General features: G+C 40.6%; 1 protein-coding gene across 11 annotated transcripts in view; it reads right to left on the bottom strand.

The window, feature by feature from the left end:
- The window catches only part of MCTP2 (multiple C2 and transmembrane domain containing 2), a 182641-nt gene that overhangs the window by 41507 nt on the left and 113755 nt on the right, over positions 1–27379 (bottom strand). For 8 of the 11 annotated variants that reach the window (XM_014575411.3, XM_025186568.2, XM_014575410.3 and 5 more), the window contains 3 exons: positions 22884–22985; positions 21264–21338; positions 20349–20468 (listed from right to left, as the gene is read on the bottom strand). In XM_014575411.3, coding sequence (XP_014430897.2) covers positions 20349–20468; positions 21264–21338; positions 22884–22985 — 297 coding nt within the window. Of the gene's footprint in view, positions 1–169; positions 1666–14761; positions 14889–20348; positions 20469–21263; positions 21339–22883; positions 22986–27379 lie in introns of those variants that run through there. The other 3 variants (XM_075897001.1, XM_075897000.1, XM_075897002.1) reach the window with 3 other exon arrangements.

Below are 27379 nucleotides of genomic sequence, written 5' to 3' on the forward strand. Positions count from 1 at the left end.
CATCAGCGTGTGAGGTCAGCATTAGACAGCAAAGAATCAAATGATGAATGGATAATTTATTTGGTTTCTAAGTCCTTCCAAAATACTCAAACGACTTGGGCTCAGGAAGCTCAAAGCAGGATGGATGTTTCCGCTCAGGTAGGGCCCCATGTTCTGAAATCTGGTGAGGGGGGAGGGTCTAAGAGCTCAAGCAAAATGTCTACATTACTATTTTTAGCTCCACGGCACAGTTCAAAGAACTCAGACTCTGAGCTTTGATCCCACAGGTTTTTCTGTGCTATGGAGACACACCAGTGTGGAGAGAGCCACAGACCTCTTCGGTGAGGCTGCATGTCATAGGTCACACTTTAGAATTAGCAGCCCAGTAGAGCAAACAAGGTCCCTTAAGCATTGCCATTTTACTAGGCCTTATAGTGGAGTTGTGACTTGTTAGTAGTACCACTCTTAATTATTTTCCAATGCTATGTACTGCATTGCAAGGATGATGCAAGCTGCGTGTTGACACTGATGCTATATTTGAACTGGAAAAAAAAAAGCTAGCTTTGATTTTAACATATGTACATTTAATCCCCAAAGCATAATAGCCTACCACAACTCTAGTTTGATGCTTTTATATAGTTTTCTTGTGGCTACCACCACTTCCTCCCATCCCTAGCCCCAGGGAGGGGTAAAGTAAGAAGGGTCCTAGGGACCTATCTTTATGCATGTACAGTAGTTCTAGAGTGAGGCGGCTTCAGGGAATACTGTAGAAACAGCCATTTGTTAGAATGCTGACTGTTCTAATTTTTCCCTTGTGTTTTTATCTACCATATTTTACATTTCCTGAGCCAAGTAAAATACGGCTAAGATCCTCATGCAGCAAACCTTCATAAAGTGAGAGGGTGGAGGAATTATTTATGACAATTTGATACCAACCTACAATGGGTAAAACAAGCTATCCCGGGAAAAGAACGGGAGAAAGGTACCTTAAACCAGATTTTTTTAAAAATGTTTCATTACTTTATCTTGTCCAAACTAAATGAAAGATGACATTTTTGGATCTCCGATTCCTTTTCTGCAGAAGCAGTAGGGTCACAGTTTCATGGCTAGGATCAGACAGAAAGTTTCTCATTATAGGTTTTCGAAGATGCCAGTAATTGTGCAAGTTGAAAGTCGGATTTTTCAGTAAATACTTCTTTCAAAAAGCATCAGCAAAACCTCTGTGCTGATTAAAAGGAAGCAAAAGAGAAAAAAATACTTAACATTTTATTTGTTCCTGGTAAAGCTCAGCAACTTAAAAAGGTCAAGAAAAAAATTCACCATTAACTGCACCGATAAATGTCTGTTCACTTTGGAGACATATTGGTTAACATTATAGGAAACATTAGTGGTAAGAGTCAGATGGTGTTTTAATTGTACAGTAAGTGGGAAAAATATTCAGTATAAGTGTACTTTGCCTTTGGTAAAAACCAACATCAGGTTACAACTGCTACTAAAAAGGAGGCTTAAACTATATACTTAAAAGGCTTTCTGCCTCATGTTCATAGTGCAGATTAGATCAGTATGAATAAAGAAAAAAAGGTCTCTCTGTAATAAACCAAGTGTATTTAATTAGAATTAGTTCAGTGTACAGTGGCAGGAGTATTGCAGTTCAGTGCGTAAGTTTGCTTCACTGGCAGCCTTCATCTATGACATGAAAAGAATCTGGGTTACAATAGACTCACATAAGTGTGCAATAACTGTATGTACATTGAAGTGCTTAAGACTGAACTGGTACCCTTCTTTATGAAGTCCCCCATTGTAGAACTCCATGATGAGTTTGATTGAATTAATATAAGGGGTTTTGTTTTTTACCTGGTGCCGAAAAATAAAACAAAACAGATAAGCATGCACTGATCACAATACAAGCTGGTCCTGTGGAAAGAAAAATGTAGCTAAATGTAAGCCACCAAGGTAAGAAACATACTCTCAGACAAAGAACTGTGTGTACATTAATAGTTTCCTAGGCTCGTTTATAGCTATTGCATTGCTCGGGAATCCAGAAGTCCTCTTTGTCAATCTGAGTACAAGATTCAATAGTCAGGAAGATGACAAGAGCAGTAACTCCCCTCCCTCCCCTACACACAAACCTCCTCCAACAAGTATGTTAGTTTTCCAGAAAAAACCTGCGGTGATTAAAACACACACACAATTATGTTCATAAGCTGCATACTTCCAAAATTACTACAGTGCATAATGAATGCACTAAAATGATGGGAATAGTCATTGTAATTACAGTCCTAAATAGGATAACTTTCTTCAGCTCAGTCTTGCATATTTTAGACCATCAATAGCAGCAGCAAGAAAACCCTAATCTTGACAGCAGGACTATGCAACGAAGATTCTTCAGTGACAGGCCTATGGCATCTTGCTTTACAAAATACAGAATGGTTTAAAAATGTTGCAAGGCCTTCTTGCAATTTAAGGCAGCTGTTCAGGTAAAAACCCAAAGCCAGAAGATTGTTTATTTTAATAAAGCTATTATGTGCACAACTCCAAATTAGGAATGGCAGGAGACATGGGGATGCCTAAACCACCACCACCTGTTTGCCCTGAAAATCAATTAAAGTCACACTATCACAGCAATCCTTTCTTAGCTAATAAAAGTTATACAGCTTTAACGTGCAGCTTTAGGTGCTTTCTGGGAATGTGCCTGAAACCTAAAGCCTGAGTCTCGCATTACTTTGATACTCACATGGATATGAGCTAACCAGTGTAAAACTAGTCTTTGGGGTGGGGGAGTAGTAAGGGGAAAAAAAAAAAGACATTGAAGCTGCTGAGTTCATGAAGTGAATTGGGCCAATATTCAATACATTCTAACAATGCATCCTAGAACTATATATATTTTAAATAGGAGAAAAAAAATCAAAGCCCTTTATGACACACGCCTGTTCGACATATTCCGTGCTGCAGCAGAACAGATCCAACTTTGCAAGTTGAAAGCAAGGGCAGTAGAGACATCCCAAGTGTTTTAGTAATTAAACGAATATGCATAATGAACCATATGCCCAAAGGGCCTGTTCTTCATGTGGGCCAGATTTTTGTTTGAATTTTTAATTTTTATATACAGATGAAACATTTCATGTAATATAGCAACAGTGTGAGAGAACATGCAATGCAGAGAAGGGAGAGGCAACTAGCCATGTGAGAATGATCAGAGTACACTTGATAAATTCTGTTCTTAGATTTCCTATTCAGATCCAAAAATTAAGACATGTGCACGTTAATGATTATGAAAGCGATACTGCATAAGAACTGCTCCAGATTTTGAGTGAGCTTCATATACTTTTGGGTGAATACTCTTGTATAAAGTACAAGCACCACTGTACTAGCTTAGGATCTGGATTTACATACCTTAGCCCCACAACCAGCATTACAGTGGCTACTAGAACTACAGTGGTTAAAATAATTAAGATTATATACATTTAGTTACTGTACATTTACACTGGGAATAGAATTATCAACCCAATAAGTCTTATGTCAAGGAATGAAAAACAAAAACTGACCAGCTTTGGAAATAAACAGTTACTTCTAAGGAAACTCACGAAGTTAAACTTTTCATAGAGTTTGTCTGCTATTAGTTCAATTTCTATTGTTTACATTTTGAATGTAAAACAGATTCTCCTCCCCCTCTTTAAAGAATCCAAAAGGTGAAATAAATGAGCTGTAAATAATGTCACTCATTGCTTTCAGTCCTAATTCAGGGTTTATGCTTTTGACACTGCCTGGTTTACTTGATCTAGTGGTCTCCGTGGAAAGACAGATAAACTTCAACGGCTGTCAGAAGACAAAAATTGACAAGGAGCGTCACCTTTCCTGACTGCTTAAATCCTTTAAGGAAGTGTTGGAGCAATTAGAGAAGGAGTCTAATCTTTGCAGAGTGCATTAACACTCTCCGACCTCCCAGACAATAGATCAGAACTTAGACACATAATGCTTCCCTAAGGCTTTTTAGCCAGAGCAGTTGATCTCATAGTCACTCTGTATGTGTTACTATAGGTATCAGTGTGTAAGACATTATTCATTGTGCATTACAGGTCCACTATCTCTGTTAGTATCCTTCTAAAACACAGAGCAGGGAAACCATTGCAATCTATGGGACTGTAGAGTTATTACTTAAAAACAAACCAGGCATCAGCGCTACAGAATATCAACACTAATAATAATTTTAGGTTATTTGTATTCCTAAACAGAGAAATCTGTTTTTAAAACAACATTTTAGACAAAAATAATCTTTTAAAAAGAATGCAGTGCTTTACTTCTATAAAGGGATTTAGAGGAGAGGGAATTAGAGAAACTGATCTACTGGATTAAGCAAAATGGATGGTTGTAAAATATCCTCCGAAATGTGTACAAGAAAACAAAACTTCCACAAGTACTAATTGGTAGATCAAGGCATAATTTAGTTCCTAATGGAAACATGCTATTGAAAGGCTAATCTCACTGTCTAAATTATGCTCTCTCCATTTAATAGTCTAACCATTTTTAGAAAATTTGCTGAGCACATTTTTAAAATGGGACAAATTCTATGTTGTGATCTTCTGACAGAGGCTAGCCCTGAACATTGTTTATGTGGACATTGCAAAATGGGTTTTTACAGAGTAGCCAACTAGAGTCCCACCCACCTTTGAATAATGGGAGCTGCAATCAGGCTAATAAGTATTTTTTCTGTGCTTGAAACCATTTGATGTACATGGCCAGCTGATAATAGGGGTCAGATACCTAGGTACAGTTTGCAAGGTTCTGTTTGCATTTCCACCAGTGTACATGCAGCTGCTTTTGTGAAGTATCTTTGTTACAAATACATTCAGTTTATTCAGGAGAATATTTTTCAACTGTGCATAAACTTCAAAAACATGAAAAACAACAAAACATGTTGCAGCTGTGTGTGTGTGTGTGTGTGTGTGTGTGTGTGTGTGTGTGTGTGTGTGTGTGTGTGTGTGTGAGTGAGAGAGAGATCACATTATAGTACAGTGGTTTTAAAATTAAACAACAGAATACAGCAGAAAATTAACGCTTGGCTTTGAGACAAAATTATATAGTTACTATTTGATAGTAAAAGATAAAAGCTGAATAAAAAGGCACTAGTGTATCATAGAAAGCAATTTTGGGAGTTCTGACCCTAAACTAATAGGGGAAGTTTGTTTGTTGTTTTGGGGTTTGTTTTTTTAATCATAGGTTCCTGCAAATATAGTGTGCTACACTCAGAGACTCTTAACTTTCATATAAGGTTTTCATATGCTGAGACTGAAATAAATCAGAAAAATAAAGATTTGTGGGGAAAAACAGTACCATATGATCCATATATTTAAAAACACATGTCTAAAAATCACACATTAAAGGTAAAGAGGACCTAAACAATTCTAAAATGTGCTGGGAAAAAGATACAGATTAATGGAGTTTGGTGAAACAATAAAGAAGGTGTCAAAAATCAGGGTTATACTGTGAATCTAGTTTCAACCTTTGCTATAGAGATACTGCATCTCACCGTAATAAACAATTTCATTTTTCCATAGTTTTCTATGACTTTGCGGATACACTCAGATAAAAATGCATTACTCTCCTCCTTCAAAATGGCTAAAAAGGAAGAGACTGGGCTAAAAATCCAATTGGACTTAATCTTATTATTTGATTTTAGGTATTTATACATTTATTATTAATAATTATTATTATTATCATCCGTAAGCCATACTGTATGCAACAACTCTGGACTTCCTGCTGGCTGAATGTAATCTCTGCCATGTGCATCAAATATTAAACTGCAATTAAAGAGAAGCAAAACTAAAGAGGGGGGAAAAGATATTTAAAAAATATATTTGCAAAAGGGGTTTCACACCTAGCTTCCTTCATTTCAGATCTTGTAAAGAACAGAAAAATAGAATGGTCTTTGCTAGCTGACCTCCCTTCCCTCCCTCGCCCTCTCGTGGTGCTTCACCATTGCTGTCATTGTTACCACAAAAGCAAAAATGTTGCATTGCCTTCAGAACACAATATTTCTTCCATTTGTCAAGATTTCTGCAAGTAGTGTTCGATTAGCACTGAATGTATGTATGAAAATTAAAGATAAAATGGTTCAACTATGAAGAAAAAAAAACCTGCCCAAAAAATCCCTGACCCCCCCAAAAAAAAAAAAAAAAAAAAAAAAAAACCATTAAAACAGGAGTGTGATCATTCATGAGAGTCTATCGCCACCTACAGGATTTTCCTTCATTTTGAAAACCAATTAAAAATCCTAGATGAACAGTTTGCTCAAAAATAGAGGGACAGATACTCAGCTGGTGTAAAGTGGCACAGGTACACAGAAGCCAGTGAAGTTATGTTGATTTCTACCACTTGAGTATCTAGTTCTAACTATTTCTATGAGTTCAAAAGAGAGTGAAAAGCCCAATTTTTAGAGAATTTTTTCTTTTACATAATACTTGTATGAAAAACTCAGTAATTTTTTTTAAGTGGAGACACTAAAATAAAACTGCTACAGGAAGTCTCTACTAATGGAAGAATCAATTAAGGTCCGTGTGAGTCTCCCTCATACCACAAATACTCCTACTGGTACTGTGAGAAGTTTTCTGAGAGATGACAGGGTTAAAATAACAGTGAAAACTCCAAGAGATCCCGGAAAAAGAAAAAAGTACTTTTGTGGTTTGCAAAATGTGGCACATTTTTAACTGAATGTTTAATATTAATGTCTATGTACTTTCTGAGGGTGCTAAAAAGTTTTATCTTCATGAAATTTTAATGGGTAACATTCATTCCTTCAATACTGTTAATTTTCTGTGATGCAGTCCACAAGTGAAAACTAAAGCAAGTATGTAAGTGTTATAAGTGTGGAAACTGAAAAATAGAGAATTATTTTCCAGTAGTACCAAATGAGCCAATTTGATGGGTTACAAGTACATTTTTACCACCTGTGTGTGGAATAGTCAGATGATAAAAATTACAATTATTGTTTTCTCATACATTCAAAATATATTCTAGACACATTTTGTTTTACTGCACTCTCATGACAGAAGAGCTGCACATTGTACTGTATTTGTCTGTATATTTTTGTAGGAAATTCCTATTGGCGTCAGTGGAATTCTGTATAGAGACTGAGGGGAGTATGTGACCTACTGAATCAAGGATGACCTATGACAGTAAGAACAATGAGCTAAATCTATTTCTGGCACGAGTAGATGTTGCATCTCCACTGACAGCAACGGAACAGATTCTGCACACATGGACCGTGAATTTGGACCCATGTCCTTGACAGCTAGTTGAATCCCAAGAAAGATACTGGATTGTGATGATTTGTGATTAGAACAACAAGGAAAAGCTCTGACTGTATCTGTTAAAAGTCTAGGGAGTACTAGAAATCCCGTGGAATGGGATTGGACCCTGATTTTATTTTGTGGAACATAGTGTACGTTAAATAAATAGAAATTGTGTGAGATTGGTATAAAACCAATAATATCTTGTAAAATTAGATTCATAACTTCAAAAAACTAAGATGTAAGATATAAAAAAGGCTTCATAAATCAAACTGCTAAGGTACAATACACTATAGCAAACGAACCAGACCACAAAGAGAGTTCTCTCTTCATAAACATCAGATCAGGCAGCTAAAATTATTACCAAAGCTCTCTTGTAACTGTCACCTGTGGTGGGTATAATTACAGGCTACTGCTACAAGCACGCCCACGTCATATGGCAATAAAAGGACCGACAGCTTGCCAAGACCAGGCAGACAATGGAGAACACACACCACCTGACGAGAGCCCCAAAAAGATCAGCCAGGGAGACTAATAAAAATGACAGCTTAAAAACAAATGACAAAGCTTGAACCACAAAAAAGGCAATATCAAATTAGTTGGAAATGCACGCGCCGAGCAGAGTGCTCCAACAGGTCACATCTCAAGCGGAAAGCCAGTTAGAACTGTTGTCACCTACGTTTGGTTCAAGTTTAAGCTCTAAAGAACCCTTTTCATTAGACAAAATGTTTGCACATTTGGGGCTGACTTTATGTGTCGTTATTAGACAGCCACCGATGAAAACTGCACATTATTAATTCAGCTCAGTAAGAGGGGGCTGTTTTAAGGGGTTATCTATCCTTGTACCACAACAGTGAATTCATCTCTGTCTTTGGAAGCCTGCATGTGCGGCTCCTGATGACCCACAGGCAATGGGAGCTATGGCTGCAACTTTTGGATTACAAATATAAAACAGCCTGAGACTCCATTTAAATTCAGTTTAATATAAGTATAGGACAAATGGGAAGCAAGGACTGAAGACTATCCAAGCCGCCAGTGCTGAGGGATTAATTTCTAAGCGATGCATGCAAGTGCTGCTATTATTCACATAAATGAATACAAGCTAGAATCATGGCAAGAATTTGAGCCACCAAAGGCAGGAAAATTCACAGCTAACGATGAAAGGTCCAATTCACAGTGCAGTACAGCTAAGCAGACAACGAAGAGTACAGAATTAACCCTTAAATGCCCTCCGCAAAACTATTTGATAAACCTGTTTCATAAGGGGTGTTTTGCTTGATGTGGTCCTTCAAGACACTTTAGAAAGAGCTCCATCACAGAATCAATGTAGGACTGTCAGATTCTTAATGACTGTTTGATTTCTTAAAATCTTTGCATAAATCTGAAGTTTCCTTTAGTGTAAGTGGAAGTAGCAGTAATGGTTGAAAAGTCATTGAAGACTGAAATGTGGACAATTAAAACATCAGAAATAGATCTATAGAAATAGTAAAGAATCACCAGAAGGACTCATTGTCTTCCCACACTGAACAAGAACAGTACTCGAAAAAGAAAAACAGTGTTACTACCGAAGAGACAATCTTCCCCTCCCTTTCATTTCAGAGTTTCTGACTAGGGCTTTCCTCAGTTCCTGTGTTGCTTGGGTTCCTAATACAGTTTTAGAGAAGCAACAGTTATATCCAGAAAGAGATTGGCTTGAGCTGCAAAGTTCAGATCCCAACTTTCAGCAGACTGAGGTGAGGTTGGATTGGAGATGCTTATTAGGCCCTTTATTTAAAACTATGAGATTCTCTCCAGTACACGTTGGATCAACACTTCAGTGATCAACCAACTAGCAATTGATTTAGCAAGGGTAAGTAAAGACCCACTAAATCAACCGCTGATCACTCTCCTGTCAACTCCAGCAGAGTAAGATAAGTAAGGGAGTTGACAGGAGAGGTTTTGTTTTGGGTCCACCCCTCTTAGTGTGGACCCCACAATGAGGAGAATTAAGTTATGTCAATCTGAGTTACACTACTTATGTAATTCAGACTGCATAGCTTACTTTGACCTATCCTATACCCTCATAAGATTATTCTCTACATTATAAAAGCCAAGATTTCATTTTGCTTCCTCTACACCAGTGGGCCATATGGCTCCCAAGGGGCAACGCCCTTCATCCAGGGGGCCGCATGGAAAAAATGAAACATTAGGTAAATTATGTACCTTTTTTCCCCCCCAACTAACAGCGGCTATGAGGGGGGCTACAGAGGTAAACGAGGGTCAGAAGGGGGCCGTGAGCAAAGAAAGGTTGAGAAACACAGCTCTACACTATGGCCTTGCTACTACATATAAAAGCCCACATTTGTGCATGCAGCTCTATTACATGAGCATGACCAGAAACATGCAGGCAAGAGTTCTGATGAACAAGAATCTCATATGGACAACAAAAGAAACTCAGTGAGAACACATTCTTGTAGAGACTCCAAGCTATGAATTTTTGGAAAGGAGGAATGGAAGACTATTGTGAAAGCCTGATTCTTCTCTGAGTTCTGCTGCAGCAGTTAATATTCCCAGAGCACTTAATATTCCCAGAGCAGTGACAATCACAGTAATGACAATGAGATGCATGCGCACAAGAAAAGCAAACAAATGTTATTTCTAGCTCTTTCAAAAATGCATGGACAAAGTTAATAGGGAAATAGCCACTTGGAAGCATCACAACATTGTAAGCAATAGTTAAAAGACAATGTTTAACATTTAAAGTTTGGGTGAAGCTAAGCTGAGCAGTGATTCACGTAAATTAGCCTTTCAGCTCTAAAGAGGAAAGATAATCATGTGGTTCTAGCAGAGGCCTGTGAGTCAGAAGTCCTGGTCTTTATTCCTCACTCTGCCAGTGACTCAGTGTGTGACCTCGTACAAGTCCCAAAAACCCTTTCGCTGGAGGTTTAACATCTTTCACTGTTGCTCAGGCAGCAAGGTAAAAGTGACTCAAACACAGCAAGGACACTTGTTGAACTGCAGCTATCAGCAAGTTCTGGACACACACTATTCCTGGTGGGTTAAGAACTGCAACACTCTCTTTCCATCTGTATGGTCACAGTGCTAGGCAAGCATTCTCCCTTCCTGGGTGTCATCAGACCTGCCTGGTGTCACAGCTCACATAACACACGCTCACTGCTACAAAAATCAATAATATATCAGACCTTGATGGGAGGAGAGAAAAGTCACCCCCTAAATATCCTGTAATCATGAACTGAGCTAAAAGCAAATGGCTCCTGAGTTCTAATCTCAGCTCTTCTACTCGCTGGTCTTAATACCTTTGCAGACTTCACAACTGTTACATAACCAGGCCTCCCTAATACTTTGGAGGAGGCACCTCTCATTCATCACCTACACTACAGAAAAGATAACTAAGAAATTAAACATGGTCACTGCTGACACAGCTGGGAACAGCACTTTTCAAATTAAATGAACCAAATTAAATGCTTGCCCAACCCTTGCTAACACAATGTGGATGTCTAGGGACCACATTGCCATGGAGGAAGCCTCAGAATCCTATACCTCCATACAGGATGTTAATTGTTCTTTAATTCAAACAGTAAAAGCGCATGCTTTTAAATCTAAAGATCCCAGATTCAACTCCTTCAAATGATGAAAACAGGGGCCTTGTTTTTTTCTATTCTAACCACTATACCAAAGTCTGCTTCCAAACCCAGGAACTAAACCAGGGAGCCAATTTGCCTATTTTCTACAGAACATTTCTCATAAAAGATAACACCATCCCTTCACCTAAGGCTGAGGTAGCAGAGATCTGTGCTGGGATGACAAGATTGTGGGTTAAAACCTAGCTCCTGACTCATGTAAATCAGGGTGGAGTGCCTGGAATAACTATTGTAGTGATGTCGATATTCATTATCAGGGCTCGACAATTTAGGTAATTTATTCGCCATGGGCGAGTAGATTATAGCCCGGCACGGCGTCGCAACGTGGTCTGGGCATGCGCAGCGTGCTGAACCGCATGGCTGGCGAGCGGGGCTCACCACGGCTTGGCGAGCCCTGTTCATTACACTAGGAGGTGAATTTGGATGCTGTGTGAACAGGGCCAGCTAAACATACCAATGTTTTGCTACCCAAGGCAGAAAACCCCTTGCTGACCTGTGCGTTAATGCTGAATATTTAGCGTTTGTATTTGGCTTATTGAGAACTTGCCCATTAAGAACAGGGCGGGACATGTATGATGGGCTTTGTCTGTAGAAAGCTGAGAATCATGGGGGAGATGTGGCTATGAAACCAGAAAATACCCACCCTACATCCAGAAAGTTGAGTACTTGATTTAATAAATGTACATACAGTATATCTTTCCAGAAAACGAGGTTACATCTATATTACTGGTGCTAATTAGGGGATATTGCTAATGAACATCAGCACCTTTTGGCTATAGGACACCAGTATAGATCCAGCCCAATTAATCAAGGATTAAAAGTGATTCACATATAATGAGATGTTGGTGGAACTTCTATGAAATGAGTGTGGTGGGACTCAGTTCTAGTTTCCAGTTCACAGACTCATCATCATGCTTTGCACTAACTGGGGCCCAAGAACCTCATGGACCACATTAGTAGCTTTGTCTATTGAGACAATTTTTTATTTCAGAAGGTAAAGAAAGCTTAACATTTACTGGCCAACCAGCCTCAACCACCAGCTATGTCTGGCCTTGGAAAACAATTTCTACCTGTCTCTGTCCCTGTCGGCAGCTCTGATTAGCAGAGGCCCAACACTGAGATAGTGGGATATGCCTAAAACAAGTCTGAGGAATAATGGCATAGCTCACTATGGAAGATTAGGAAAGACAGGGGAGTTGCTGAAGGAGATCAACAGCGAGGTCAGAAGTTACCTCAGATACAATGGTATCTTTGGTTTGCACCTTACGCCTGACTGTAGTCAAATGTCTCTTACGATTTCCATGAAATTTTTTTAAAAGGAATACAATAGTAAAAGGCAGGCAATAGGTTATTTCAATTTGCACTAGATTATAGTTTTCTTAATGCAATTACTGTAATTTCATTAAATGACATACCTATTAATGCATGGAAAATTGTCAATAGAAGGTGCAATTATGTTGTATAAAATCATAAGCACAACGTGCAACGATGCATAATTATTTATAAAAATCATTCTGTGATTATAATTAACTTTTAAAATATTTTAAAAATGTATAATATACAGCAATAGCAATTAACTTCACAATTAACTTCTGAGTTTAACTTTCACAATCACATTTGTGGGCTTTTTGACTATGAACTAAACGAGATGAAAAACAGCATCTAAATAAATTTAAGCTGTGGATTTCCATTTATATGTGTAATGTTGGAAAAAGCCAGCAAGTTGTGGCCATTTGTGTGTGTCAATTTGCTCATAAGCAGAACATACCTATGGAAAATTCCAGACTGAAGATAGAAATTAATACATGATTAATACATGAGTAGTACATTAAGGAAATGATGTTGAAATGGATGATGGTATACACCCAACCGCTAGAAGCTGAAGATCAACACATTCAATTTAGAAATTAGGCACCAATTTTTAACACTGAGGGAGATCAGCCTTTAAAATTAACTATCAACTGAAATCTTGCATGTCAAAAATGGATGCCTTTCTGGAGATAGGCTTTAGCCAAATAGATGTTACTAGGCGGGGGGGGAGGGAGGGGGAGAAAGGGGGCCGACAGCCAACACAGACCCTTGGGCAAGGTGGGAAGGGAGGCTCCGTTCTTCCAGAAGTGAAGAAGGGGGGAGGGCCTAGAGCAGTCAGCCTTCCATGCCAGCTGGAGTGCAGAGCGCCCCCTTGCCCCAAGCCTCAGAGGTTCCCGGAGTCTGAAATGTGGTGCTATGGCAGAGATGTAAATAGCCCAGTAGCAGTGACAGCAGCTAGGAACTCCATGCCCCTTTCAATTGCTAGGCCCCCGGGCAACTGCTCCCTTTCAGTGGGCCTGTGAGTAGGCTTAATGCAGATGTAGCTGAGTGAAATTTAACGGCATGAGATGTCCAGTAGGTCAAACTAGATGAACTAATGGTCCCTTCTGGCCTTAAACTTTATGTGTATGTTCACACTGTACCAGGGAGTGAGTGTCCCAGTGGAAGTAGATAGACCTGCAGTAGTGTGGTTTGAGGTAGCACCCTAAATATAGCAACAGGGACATCCTGGCTCTAGTGGGAGTATGTGTTTGATTTGGATATTCCTCGCTATGTACCAATATATCAATGTATTTTTTTCTGGATCTGCTGTGATTGTGACATTAACTTCGTAGACAACCAAAGGTTTATAGACAGCCTGAACACAGATGTGGTACGTAGACCTTGTATTGGCCCTATGTACAGTTTCCCTTTGTGCAATGGACTTGGTCATTGAAACTCCACCTTTCCCCTCATCTTCCACATGCTAAGATTCAACTGATTAAATTCTGATTTCATGTTAACACCTTTGTCATTGAAAAAAGTACTCAAGTTTAGTATCGGTGCAAATGTCTGTAGAAATAGCGTGATGGGATGAATTCCTCACACTGGCTCCTGAGGGGCAAATTAGGCCAGGCAAACTTAACTGACCAATTAAGCAGCCAGTAGGGGAGAGATACAGGCCAGAAAGAAGCCACTAATTGGGAGGCAGGCACCGCTAGGATGGAATAGGAGGGGCCTGTAAAAAGCCCAGTAGCTGCAAATAGCAAGAGGCACTTCAGGAAAGACTGGCTGCAGTTACTCCCTGAGAGGAGGAAGTTGGGAGGCTAGTGTAACCAGAAAAGGTGGGAGACTAATGTAGAAAGAAACTCAGGGAATTAGCAGCAAAAGCTAAGACAATACAGACCTTGTTTGCATGTTATAGGGTCCCTGAGCTGGAATCCGGCATACAGGAAGGACCTAGGTTACCCTTCCAGCCACTGAGTAGTTGCACAATTAGAGATGTCAACCAAACAGCTGGTCCAGAATGACTGGGATTTTCTTGGAAGGGGAGGAACTTAGTGATGAGACTGGAGGGCCAAGTCACATTTGGAAGCTGCCGCAGTCAGATAAGCAGCACACCCTCAACTACCAGGGCATGCAAGCATTACTAAACTACAGTAAAATGCAATCTCATTTTACTGTAGTTGGAAAATCCCTCTTTGATTAATGCCACTTGGAGATAGCACTCTTCTCATTTTTCTGTGTCCCCTTCCCAGTTGATCTCTCTCCGTCTCTGGTTCTATCCATCTCTCTTTCTCTAATGTGCCTCCAGGCCATTAGTAAATATTCTTGTTAAATTTGCAGCTCTATTGACATTGAGGAGAAAACATTGCTGGTACACAGTAATGGAGGTCTGAGAGCAGCACATAGGTGAGGGCAAGAAGGGCTGGAGCTTTCCTGTGTTTTTGGTCATATTTTAAAGCCTGGCAATCATGCACAAATAGTATTTTTTTAAATATATACTATCACGGTACCGCCCATCAGCAACTGTGGTTGAATGAAGCTAATTACCTCCAGTACTTCCAATTATGAACAGAATCAAGACGTGCAAGTGATGTCTTGGGGAATCTCAGAGCCCTCTCCTGCTTCTAACATCAGAGTGGCCAGACAGTAAAAGACCTGTGGAACAGGCTCAGCTGAAATCAGGCTGCTTTAAGGAGAAAAGTGGTTTTCATTATTAGTCTAATTCATATTATTATTTGACCAGTAAGTAGATAAGAACCCAGCAGGTACTCCTAAACTTTTTGTCCCTTGGCTTTTCCAAGAACTCAGGGAAAGAGCAGCTGATGGAGTAGGAAGGAAGAGCAGACGTTTCTACACCAAGAGCGTTATATGTAGTCACTTTTGACCTGCCTAGCAGAAGTGAAAGTAAGTAGGTGCACCCAAGAGTGCAGCTCCTGCAAGAGCTGGCTGAGATGTGGCAAAAGCCAGCAGGGAGGTATTTAAAAAGCCAGCAAGGACCGGGTTGCAGTAGGATAGTACCTGTAAGAAATTTTAGGTTACTTTCACTGCTGCTGCAGGTTTCATTTTGCACTTAGATCACTGCAGAAGACATTTCTAAAAGTATTGGCAGAGATACCAAAACTACTCATTGTGCAGGGTAGGGTGGGGATGGGGGACAGAATTAACATTGTAATGCTGAATTAGCTAGGTTTAAAATGTCTTGTCACGGGAAAGGTACTCTCTATGATTTTAACATTATACAGTCATTTCCCACACCCACACCTTCCAAAATGACATATCAAATGACATTAATTCTATTGGGAAAGCATCTATGACATGCAGTAGGAAAAGAGGAATTTGGAAAATTGCCCTTTTCACCTTCTGACCCCATTCCTCCTCCTAATGCATGCTGGATCATCACTTATAGCTCCTTATAGTCCTCTACACTTTTCCACTTTCAGTCCTCCTACACTTGCACTTTTTTCTTTGTGTTTCAGTTTCAGTTTCCTTCACTAGCGAACATTGTGAAATTTCTCCACAGCCTGGAAACAGACCCATCTCTAGGTTTGGTTTTGGCCCAGATTCAGCGAGATACTTAACTATATGCCTAACTTTAAACAAGTGCTTAAGAAATTTGCTGAATCAGAGCACCTGGCACCAAGAAAGAAAGTTGCTCACCAGGTGCAGTCATGTGGGTTCTTTGAGATGTTTGTCCCCATAGGTGCTCCACTCTGGGTGCTGGTGCATCCTTGTGCTGTCGACCAGAGTTTTTTCTAGCAGCGCCCTGCCGTGCAGCGCATGCGTGGTAGCATCTCCTCATGCCTTTGGTGTCCGGTAGGTGTGTGCACAGCACGGCATCTCCATTCCTTTTCTAACTTAGTTCTAGCTCCAAAGAGTCTCCAAAGTAAGGGAAGGAGGGAGGATAGTGGAACACCCACGAGAACACACATCTCAGAGATGTAGCCAGGAATAAGTGGCTACTGGTTCGATGGGTAGTTTGGTTAACCTCTTCAGGACACAATTCAAATCCCATATAGGAGTCAGTGGACGTACTGATGGGAAAGTATATTGAAAGCCTGTAAGGAAACACTTGGTGATGGGATGTGCAAAAATAGAAGTGTTATCAGTGGTTTTGTGGAAGGCTGTGATTGCTGCCAAGAGGTAGTAAAGTATTATTGGTATGGGAGTGGTATCACGTGGGATACGATGGTTCTGTTTTACCTACTGTGAAAACTTCATCCCCTTGTAAATGTATGTTGATGAGCTTTTTTTAACTGCGTCAGAACAGGTAATTTTGGCATCCTGGAGCCATGCCTTCAGGTGAAGTTTCCCTGGATCAGGATGGAGAATTTTGTCATGGTGTTGAGTCAGCAGGTTGTGATGCAGGGGAAATGTGTGAGGATCTGCAATCACTAACTTATGCAGGTAAGGGAGCCAAGTCTGTCTGTACCATGACAGTGCGACCAGAATTACTTGTGCTCGGTCTTGTCTGATTTTCGTTATCACTCGATGGATCAGAGGTAGTAGTGGAAATGCATATAGGAGGGGAGCATCCCACTCTAGAAGGAAAGCATCCCCTTGAGAACCTCTGCCTAGGGCTGCTCTGGAAAAAAATAAATGGCATTTTCAATTGACTTGGTTGCAAACAGATCTCTTTCCGGTTGGCCTCATTTGCGAAAGACATTTGCAAAGTGACTAGTTCACACTCATGCTGGTCTGAAATGATACAGCTGAGGTTATCCACCATCAAATTAAGTCTCCTGGCAAGGAAAGTGACAATAAGATTGACATGGTGACTGATAGATCAGTTCCACAGATTTAAGGTCTCTGTACAGAGGGAGGTGGATTAGGCTCCACCTTGCCAGCTGATGTAGTACATACACTCCATATTGCTTGTCATGATGTTGATCATTTTGTGGGTGATGATGGTAGGAAATGACACATATCGTACCACTCTGACCTTGAGAAGGTTGATGTGGAACGTTTGTTCATGGTGAGACCATTTCCCTTGCACTGTGTGGTGTGCAAGATGAGCTCCCCGCCCCATAAGAGATGCTTCTGTCCTGTGGTAACTGAGGGAGCAGGTTGCTGAAATGGAACTCTGCGCAGCACGTTCTGAGGCTGGTGTCCACCAATGCAATGAGATGAGGACATGCAGTGGTATTATAAAAGTCTGTGTAGGGAGTCCGCGGAGTGGGTAGAGGCCATGGAAATCCATGCCTGTAAACATCTCATGTGTGGTCTGGCTAGTCTCACCACATACATGGTTGCTGCCATATGGCCTGAGATTTTGAGGCACCAAGGATGGGGTTGGTGGCAGCATCCTAGGAGGAGACATCTTGGTGCGGGGTCTCTTAGGTGCCGCATGTGGTGCTCTCTCCAGGACTGTCTTCAGTGCTGACCCATGCTGTTTGGTCAGCATGGTGGACATTGGTGCCAATGGTGCTACTGGCACTGCCAACTTATGCCTCGGCTCAGAGTGGGTCCTCTTGAGCAGCCCCGACTGTTTAGGTGGTGCCATGACTCTAGTGCTGGGCTTGTCACCCTGCATGAGCTCGGTGCTGGGAGCAATGATTTAGCGGGAGAGACCCAGGCTTTCACTTTTGCCTTGTCACAGAGGTAGAGGGACAACTTTTGTCTATACCTCTGGTCTTGTCCGCACCTTTGTTTTTGGAGGGAAAGTCATCATGCAAAGGTTGTAACAACTTCTCAGATAGGAAAGTTTTCAGTCTGTTGGCATGGTCCTATCTCGTTCTGGCTGTGTGGTTCGAGCAGTGTGAACACTTCCGACATATGTGCCTCTCCTAGGCACTTTATGCAGGAAGAGTGGCCGTCGGAGGCTGGAATGATTTCATAAGAAGAAGTCGAAGTGTTTAAACCCTGCAGAGCCAGACATTTTGAAGTGAAAGAACAGAGAAGAAAACTGGAGGAAGGGTTGTTTTAGGGTTTTTTTATTTTTGTTTTTTTGTTTTTTAAAAGGCAGGAAGGGAAGAAGTAAAAACTTGGATAGGAGAGAAAAACGGAGGGAATTTAATGATTTTGTTATTTCAGGTGGAAAGAGGGTGACTTTAGGGGAGCTCTAGCTGCTGCCAAGGATGGCAGAGAAGGAACTAAGGTGCTGCGTGCACGTCTAATGGACACCAACGACATGAGGAGACACTACTGCACATGCGCAGGGCACTGCTAGAAAAATCTCTGGTTGCTGGTGTGAGAACACACCAGATCTCAAAGTGGAGCACCCACAGGGACATCATTCAAAGAACAATAGGTTCACTTTCTTTTCCATTTCCAGCATGTACACATATGTAGTTCCGTCTGTTCACTCCCACACTCCTGCTGCAACTAAGAGTCCGATCCTACCTTCTCATTCAGAATACATACAGATCTAGGTCTCAGAACCACAGCTATTACTCATGCACTCTCAAGCATAAGAACGGCAGTCCAAGTTATCCAGAATTTCATAGTCTATAGGACAGGGTTCTGTTAATTTTAGTTTTCTTCCCTTTAGCTTTCAGTACATCTGACTACATCACAGGAAAAGGTATATCAATTAGTACCTCAATCAGTGAGTGGACTGGAAAACACTAATTTTCACCCCTTCAAGCTCTTGATCCATCTGACTCAACTGTGTACATGATCAACACAAGTTAAAAACAAAATCTCTCATTCTCCTCAGTCTTGCCTGCCTTATCACTCTCAACCTGCAAAGTGAAAGACAGCTTCTCCATCTTTACTCTGCACTCCTTTCAAGCAGTGACAGCTCACTTTACTCATCTGTACAAATACTCTGTGAAGCGTTTTCATCAAAAGAACACTAAAGCAACTTATAATTCACAGACCCCCCCCAAAAAAAAAACTTTCCCCCACTCTGGACCATCACAAAACAATTCTGCAACCTTTAATGGCATGCGAGACACTCCAAGCATGAAGAAAATGCCACACTACTGATTAAAAAGGAGGAGAAACCTCTTTGTGCTTGAGTGGATGAGAAAGCTTAAAACAGGGTATTTTCTACAAGAGGGGGGCAGAGAATACAGCTGAAAAAATGGGTCAGATAGGTGGGGAACTTGGCTGTTAGTTCTCAGACCACACCAGTACTTGCTGACCAAACCTTTTGTTTTTATAGTTATTATTACAGTCAGGTAGACAGACTTGCAAGAGACCATTATTGTCAGCTCAGACATGCTTGTGTGCAGTTGGACTAACGGGGCAGGCAAGCATTACTAAGCTACAATAAAAGGCAGTCTTATTGAAATGAAGGATGGAACAGAAAAGCCCTATTTATTCATATTATCCCATCAATAAAAGATTGTTCCCTATAGTCTCATTCTTCTAGTGCTTTATCAGCCAGAGGTAGGTCACAGGGCTGTACCCATTCCATTAGTGCAACTCCAGACAACGTGACCTTCTGTAACGCCTTTGTGGGGATTGTAGAGTGACCACCAGGTCCACGGTCATCAGGACCACTAATGGAGGGGGGGGGAGGGAAGGGTAAGGGAGACGACTGCTCCAGGGCCCAGTGATTCAAAAGGGCCTAAGGCTCCCAGCCACAGCTACAGCAATGATAGAAGGAGCCCTGGACCCCTTTAAGTTGCCACCAGAGCTTCATGCCACATGCTGCAGAGCCCTGGGCTGCACAGTCCAGATTTTGCTATGGGCTGGGGAGGTATGGTCTGGGGATACTGAGGGCCAGCTGCCCCAGCCCCACCCCTCCTGTCCTAGGCTCCGCCCTTTCCAGAACACAAAGCCAAGCCCCTGAGCTTGCCCAGGGACCCAGTGAGGCTCCCCAATAGTCATTACAGTCTCCTCTGCATGAGCCTATTGAGAGAGTCAGTGCGGCCCATCCAATCCTTATGGGAAGAGCCTTCGGAAGCCCCCAGCACTGCCTTTTGGCCAACATAGCTTCTCCACACAAAGTCACTGAAGGGGTTCTGTTGCAAAGGCAGCCTTTACAATAGGTGAAAGTATGGGAGAGAGATTGTGCTAGATGGATTACTGTTGTGTTCATTTACCCTCCGGCACATGGAGACCCTCATCAAGCTTGTGTCTTGTGGGCACTACAGTGACAAATAATAAAACCGAAGGACAATAATAGTAACACCAACCAAAAACAAGAAGGAGAGAAGGGTACTCTATGACTCAATGGGATATGAAGAAATCCTCTTACCACAAATGCTACCATGCTCCTTAGTGTAGATTCCCAGAGAAAGCAGCTCCTTAGGAATTGTATTGTGTTCCATATTGCCATGGTGATTTTTTTCACACGATCAATATTTCTCGATAAGATCTGGTAAATGTCGGAGAGGAGGGGAGAGAAAAGAGTTTAATTAAAGCTCCAATTTCCTACTTTGCTTCAGAAACAGTGACAATTCAAGCTACAATTGCCTTTGTGCTTGTCCATATGCTACCGCTTCTATTTCAGAGATTCTCTCTGGCAACCACGTGTTTTCGTATGACACCACAAGATTTCAGAGTTTCCCCCACCCTCAAAATCTGCAAAGTCTGAAGGAAAAAAAGATTGAAAGCTTTTCTTCCCACCACAAAAACCTTTTATGGCAAATTCCTTCAGAATTTAATAGAAAATGAGTCTCTTTCCCTAGGGTTTAGGGTTTTATTCCAATCTCTCTATAGAATTGTATTCTTGCTGCAGATGACTAAAAATAGCAAGAGTATTAATCTCAATTAAACACTATAGATTTTATAGTAATTGATTTAGCATCTTATTATATTTCTATAATATCTTATTGTTTTTCTTTATTCTTCAGGGATGAAACCAAACAACAGGCTTTTGTTTTATATTTCATTAATAGTGCAACATGCATATATGTTAACGTTCTTTATTATGCTATTCTTTTCCCTCCAGAAGTCAGGTGGGCCGTAGGACCATAGAGTTAGATCAGGAAGTAAGGGTGTACAAATGCAAATCAGCATTTAGGCACATGAAAATATCTACACAGAGCTGATATTGGTGTTCGGTGTTTCTATATGTGAATAGAGTTTGTTCCATTAGTTCCATCATCTGGGTGTGCTAGTGAGGATACTGAAAAGCTAGAGGTGATAGCTGGGCCCAGAGTCAACCTACCTTCTTTGAAAACTTCCGGTTGTCTCCAACAAAGGGCTTTTCTCGTGGCTTGAAGGTTCTAATACTTGCTTTTACCTGAAGAAGAAATAATTTATTTAGAATATTCAAACTTGGTAGCATCATATTATCTTGGAGCTCGGGTATCCTTTACTTATTGATTTATTTCTGTTGCTAAAGGGTTTATGACAAGGCGCTAGGTATACGTATCAGTTACTCTGCACAGACATGGTGCTAATCCAGGTTACTCAACAGAGCTAACTGGCTGCCAAGCGGCAGACAGCATGGTGTTACCACCTCCAAAGTTGAGCTCAGCACACAGTTCAGCATACTGCCTTCTGTGCTTTTTGTTGGATCAACCCCATACAGAAAAGAAAGAAACAGGAACTGAAGATCACAACCTCAAATGTCCTATTTGTGCTGCATATTCAATAATAAGGTATAAATAATAAGGGATATCCAGTAACAGACAAAAGTATTTTACAGTTCTGTAAAACCCTTAATCCAGACTGTGATATTCTTATTCACACTGAACACTACATTGCACTAGGAATAGATCCACTGAAGTCAATGGAATGACCCATCGAGTGACGTGCTATTCAAAGGTGAATAATGGAATAATGTAGCCCACAGAAAGTAAGTTAGCCACAGGAAAAAGAATAGATAGGGCACTGGTTTGGTCATAAGTTTTTTGTATGACCTTGGTCTAGCCTACTTTGGCCTCAATAAATCATCTGTAAATAAATCATCTTGTATATTACCACTGTGCTAGGTGGATACAATAAACTAAATATTATAACAAGGTTCCCAGACATTACAGTGATGGCTACAACAGTAAATAGATTCCAGACTATTTGAAAAAGAGAATTGGACTTAGGAGATCTTTGAAAGCCTCTGGAAATGGGGTAGGGGGCATAATTTATTTTAGCTTCTTGTTCTTTGCTAAAAAACAGTGATCATTGTTCCCTATAGCAACATCCCAAACTTAAACTCCATATAAGGCAAAATTGTCCCTATCCACCACTGAAATAAATAAAACTTCGCTCTCCACATGACCATAAAAAGTGGCTAGTAAGAAGTGAGTTTCATGCTCTCCAGCAACACTGAATGTAAAACAGAATTTAACTCAGTAAAAGACTGTGGGACATATGCAAGCTGCAACCTCCACTTCATGCGTGGTGCCCCATATTTGTGGCTTTGAATTTTTGTTCCTGTCAACAAACTCTGAAAAGGTTATTGTGGGTCAACCTTCTGGGAAGAAATTAAAATTCCTGCATAAGAACAAACATTAACTCCCTTTTTGTTGTTGTTGTTTTTGCTGTAAATTAAGCCCTTTCGTGCAACAACCCACACTTCATCCTACAACATCTGTGGTCATCTCCAGCCCAAAGCTGCCATTTCATTGTAATATCAACTTGGATGGAATGTTGAAGCGCTGTGATCTGCCAGTATTTCTTTATATTAAAAAAAAATAAAGCCCAACCTTCCCTCCAGATGCAACCAGGTCAGGACCTTCCCCATTCAGTTCCTTTGTTTAAAAAGCCCAACCCCTTGGCACTAGCCAGCTTACACGTTCCAGTTTCTTTTGCAGAGGATGAGTTAAGTGAAAACATTTAAACTTACTGGATTAAATAGGACTTCCAACTCCAAGTAAATTACTCCTTTTGAAGCAAGTTCAAGGTCTTTATTCTTCAGTGAATAAGAACATTGCTGTCCATTTCTAATCTAAAATTATAATAAATGAATAAAGTGTATCAATAAATATTAACTCTCTGCTGCTGCTAAAATAGCTTTTGAACGACTACCCTCTCACAGAAAAGATAACAGTATTGTAAAATCCTGAAATGCAACATGACCATTGGCTCAGAGGACTATAAAATTGCAGATTAAAACTATTACAATCCAACTTTAATTTGCAGACCTTATATTTTTATAGCAGAGCAGTACAACAATTACCAGCTTGAAGCTTGAAAATTCTGTCCTGGAAGCCAGTGAGTTGATGTGAAGTAATCAGCCTCTGTTATTGCAGATTTAAAATGTTTTCTTCCAAAGATTAGAAAAAGAAACACACAACAAGAAAAATCAAAATACCAATTCTCCAAATTTTGGAGAATTGAAAGGTTGTCAAATTATCAGCCACAAAACAAAGAGTCCAAGTCAATCAATCATTGTAACTGGAACGAATGTTAATGTAACAAATGTTCAAAATAAACAAATTCCTGTAAAAGACTTTCCCCTTAGAATTTCAGATGCTGTTTCTATGCCCTAATCTGCCTGTTGGCCCTATCATGTTAAATATCTATGAAAAAAAAACCCAACAACCTATCTTCTTCACCATTTTGCAAACTATTTGGCTCAAATCAATGGCATCCTCTCTTCAAAAGTGATGGCAGAAATGTATTTATTATACACAGTAGGATATGTATTGATTAAACATTTGGCTTTTTAGGAAGCAGACCAGTTAATTCTAAACAGCAGCAACATAAAAACGGCCATTCACCGAAAATCTCCATTTGGGGACTGTAATGCGCAAAGATTAAAGATAACAGAGGAAATTTGGGGGCCTGAAATTGCAACCATATTTAAAATAGCTATTGCTGTCAAGGCATTAATTTAGTACAAGTGCTCATACAAGCCATTGTGAAAATAGGTAAAGGCTGGGGGGGGGGGGGGGGGAAGCAGGGGCAGAAAGCAAAAACGGGAGTGCAATGTTTTCAGATAACAAGGGAAAGGTAATTTCCTTCCCAATGCTGCTCCACCTTCTCTTCACTGAATAGTTTTTCAACAGATTGATGGTTTTCCTGGCTAATGGTTAAAGGAAAGAGAGCCCCCATAAATAACTAGTTTGCATCCTCAATGGGATTCAAACAGGAATTCCAGTTTTAACTAATGCCGTCATCCAAAAATTCACCAAACAGGAGGTTTTGGGATTGATAGGTCTGTGTTTTATTTTTCAAATATTTTATATATATGGTACACTATCTAATTGATTTTAGATTGATCCTGCTTTCATTAAATGACCATTTCAAGCCACATACAGGTGCAACATACATGGGATAAAACATAAAGGGGATACATCACAGCTCACTTCACAGCCCACCAGTTTCAGACAATGCTGCCAAATATGGACCTGTCGGGGGGTAGGTCCCTCAATATAACAGCACTACTAGTGGTAGGGTCATGTTTATGCCTCATATTCCAAGAGTATATGGATGCAATGTGAGCTGCTAGGTGCTGATTATGTTTTGTTTGAAAGTTTTCAAGCAGCCTTATGAAAGACATATGATAAGAATTAAAGCACTTCGGGAAGTCAGGATAGCTTCCCTTTTGACACAGTTCGTAATGATGCATATCACAGTTTTCACTCACCTCTGCTGCTTAACAAGAAACCTTTATGTATTACATCCGTCATTCCCTCCATGAACCCACCCATGCTAGTTATGGACATAATACCACCAAGTCTATACTCACTCCTCATAGCCAGCTGATGTGATATAAGAACCTTTGGAAGGCAGGCCCTCAAACGAGGGGATAAGCAGACAGCTGCCCCAGGGCCCAGCAATTCAATAGGATCCAGGGCGCTCAGACACCTCCAGCAGTAATGACTGGAAGAGTGTAACCCAAGCCCTGCCCCTTCTACTCAAAGCCCCATCTCTTCCAGGAACATGGAGTTGCACCCCCATACACTTTGCCTAAGGGTGTGTGCAAGTCTGTCAGCTTCCCTATGGGCAGATGAGCCACAGAAGGATGTTACATATGGTACCTAAAAGGGTGCCACAAGGAGGAGGGAGAAAAATTGTTCTCCTTGACCTCCGAGGATAGGACAAGAAGCAACGGGCTTAAATTGCAACAGAGGAGGTTTAGGTTGGACATTAGGAAAAACTTCCCAACTGTCAGGGTGGTTAAACACTGGAATAAATTGCCTAGGGAGGTTGTGGGATTTCCATCATTGAAGATATTTAAGAGCAGATTAGATAGACATTTTATCAGGGATAATCTAGATGGTGCTTGGTCTTGCCATGACGGCAGGGGACTGGACTTGATGACCTCTCGAGGTCTGTTCCAGTTCTAATATTCAATGATCCTATGGAATCATTCTAGCTGGAGAGACAGCACTAATAAAGGCCTCCAAAGAGACATCAGATCTGCTTGAAGAAGGCCTGAAACCAATGGCACTCTCAAATTTTTAGATAGAGTCTTCCAAACAGCCCGTCCACCAGCCAATGAGTGTGTTACAGGTCTCCATTTAAAAAAAAAAAAAAAAACACCTTCCATAGACCTTAGAGAATCAATCATCTCCACAACTTTCTTCCTTAATATTATGAGAGCAATCTAAAGCCTCAAAGTAATCCAGATGTATTGGATTCTTGGCCAGTAACTCTGGCAGCCTGTTAGCCTGGAGAACACATTGGACATTTCTGCAGCAAGTAAAAGGAATGCTGCTGAAAACATCTTCTCAGAGATGCATATGTGAACACGCATCCACAATAGGTGTCTCAACATACAATTCAGACTTTAATGTATATGTCTGATAATTAAAAATAACATCAAAAGCTAAAATGAATTATATAATCTAATTATACATGTTTTGGTGATTTTCTGCATCTTTCTGATACACTTTTCTCATAGTTCTTCCTCTGCTCCTAGTGTGGAAAAACATCCTTGACAATAATCTGGTAAGCAGTATTCATTTATTTGTTCACGGTGCATATTATTTAATTATCGATTTCAAAAATCTAGACAAGGAAAGTATCAAACACAGTAGTACGAAACATGGCCAAGAGCTTTAGCTCGACTACTGACTTTGATTCTGGCATTACGCCTTTTTATACCAGAGCAAATTCCATTGATTTCTCTCCTGATTTACACAGCGAGAACAGACTCAAATGCTTTGGGTGTGGCTCCATGTGCAGCAAGTCTGGAATCAACAAAGAATTAATCTCCATTGCAACAAATTATACAATCTGAGAGAATGTTTCACTTTGGAAGATCTTTTAAAAAGCCAGAAATGTGCTTTTAAATGTCATCACCATTACTATTATACTTCACCAACTGTACTCACATTAGATCTGTTGGAAGTGTTAACAATCAGTTAACATACAATCAGTTTTATTTCTTATTCTGAATTCTGTTTAGTTTGTGTAGAGGAAATGGGAAATTATAGTTCAGTCCAACACGAAAATATTCACATTGATTTCCTAGTTTCCTGTCCTTCTTAAAAACAAAAACGGGGGAAACTGAATATAAAGTGGTGGTTTTTCTACCTTATGTTTTTTGTTGACTACTGAATTAAACAACCCCTAGTAGCACCCAGTTTGATTCAACAAATGCAGTGGGGAAATTTTAGTACACTTGGTCACATGGAAATAAAAAGGAAGCATCTCTCAAAAGTTCTCAGAAGAAAAATGCCCAGGATAGCTTTCACTGCCATACATTTCCCTGGGAGCTGTGCACTTGTGTGGCCATTCAAGAGAGATTCAAATGTTTTGATTTGGGGTCCACTTTTTCCCCACACCTTTGCTGCTCATGGCCAGAGCCATCCCAAACATAAGACGGTTTGGTGCAGCCACTCAATGCCCCATGTCTTTGGAGGCCCTGCAGTAGCCACCCCAACCGTCCTATAGACGGGAGAAACCTGGAGAATTACAGGGGCCTGCTGCACTTCAGTCCTAGCTTGATGAGCTTGGCTTCCCTGCAGCAGCAGAGACCTGGCACACCAGACCCCTGTAATACCTTGGGCTGCAATGCTATGGGGAGGAGGCAAGAGGGCGGGCTGGGGGCATAGCAAGGGCGGAGCTTGGGAAAAGGGGTAGAGAGGAGGGTGGGGTCTGCTATGTGGGGACGGCCTCATGTCTGGCACTGAGGGCTCTTGGGATGGCTGTGTTCATTGTAAGGATTCCCTTGAGCTATGGGAAATATGAACAGATAAACTGAAGGATTCCCTTGAGCTCTGGGAAATATGAACAGATAAACTGAAGCTAGATAGAAAATACTTTAATCTGACCTACTGTTTGTAACCCCAACTATCATCACTTTTGCTTTGGGCTAGGTACCCCAGAGATTTCACTGAATAATTAGTTCAATGAGTTGTGTGTATAGCAATACTTGTGTCTGGGAAG

The sequence above is a fragment of the Pelodiscus sinensis genome, chromosome 14, assembly GCF_049634645.1.
Source record: "Pelodiscus sinensis isolate JC-2024 chromosome 14, ASM4963464v1, whole genome shotgun sequence".
NCBI classification, from domain to species: domain Eukaryota; kingdom Metazoa; phylum Chordata; order Testudines; family Trionychidae; genus Pelodiscus; species Pelodiscus sinensis.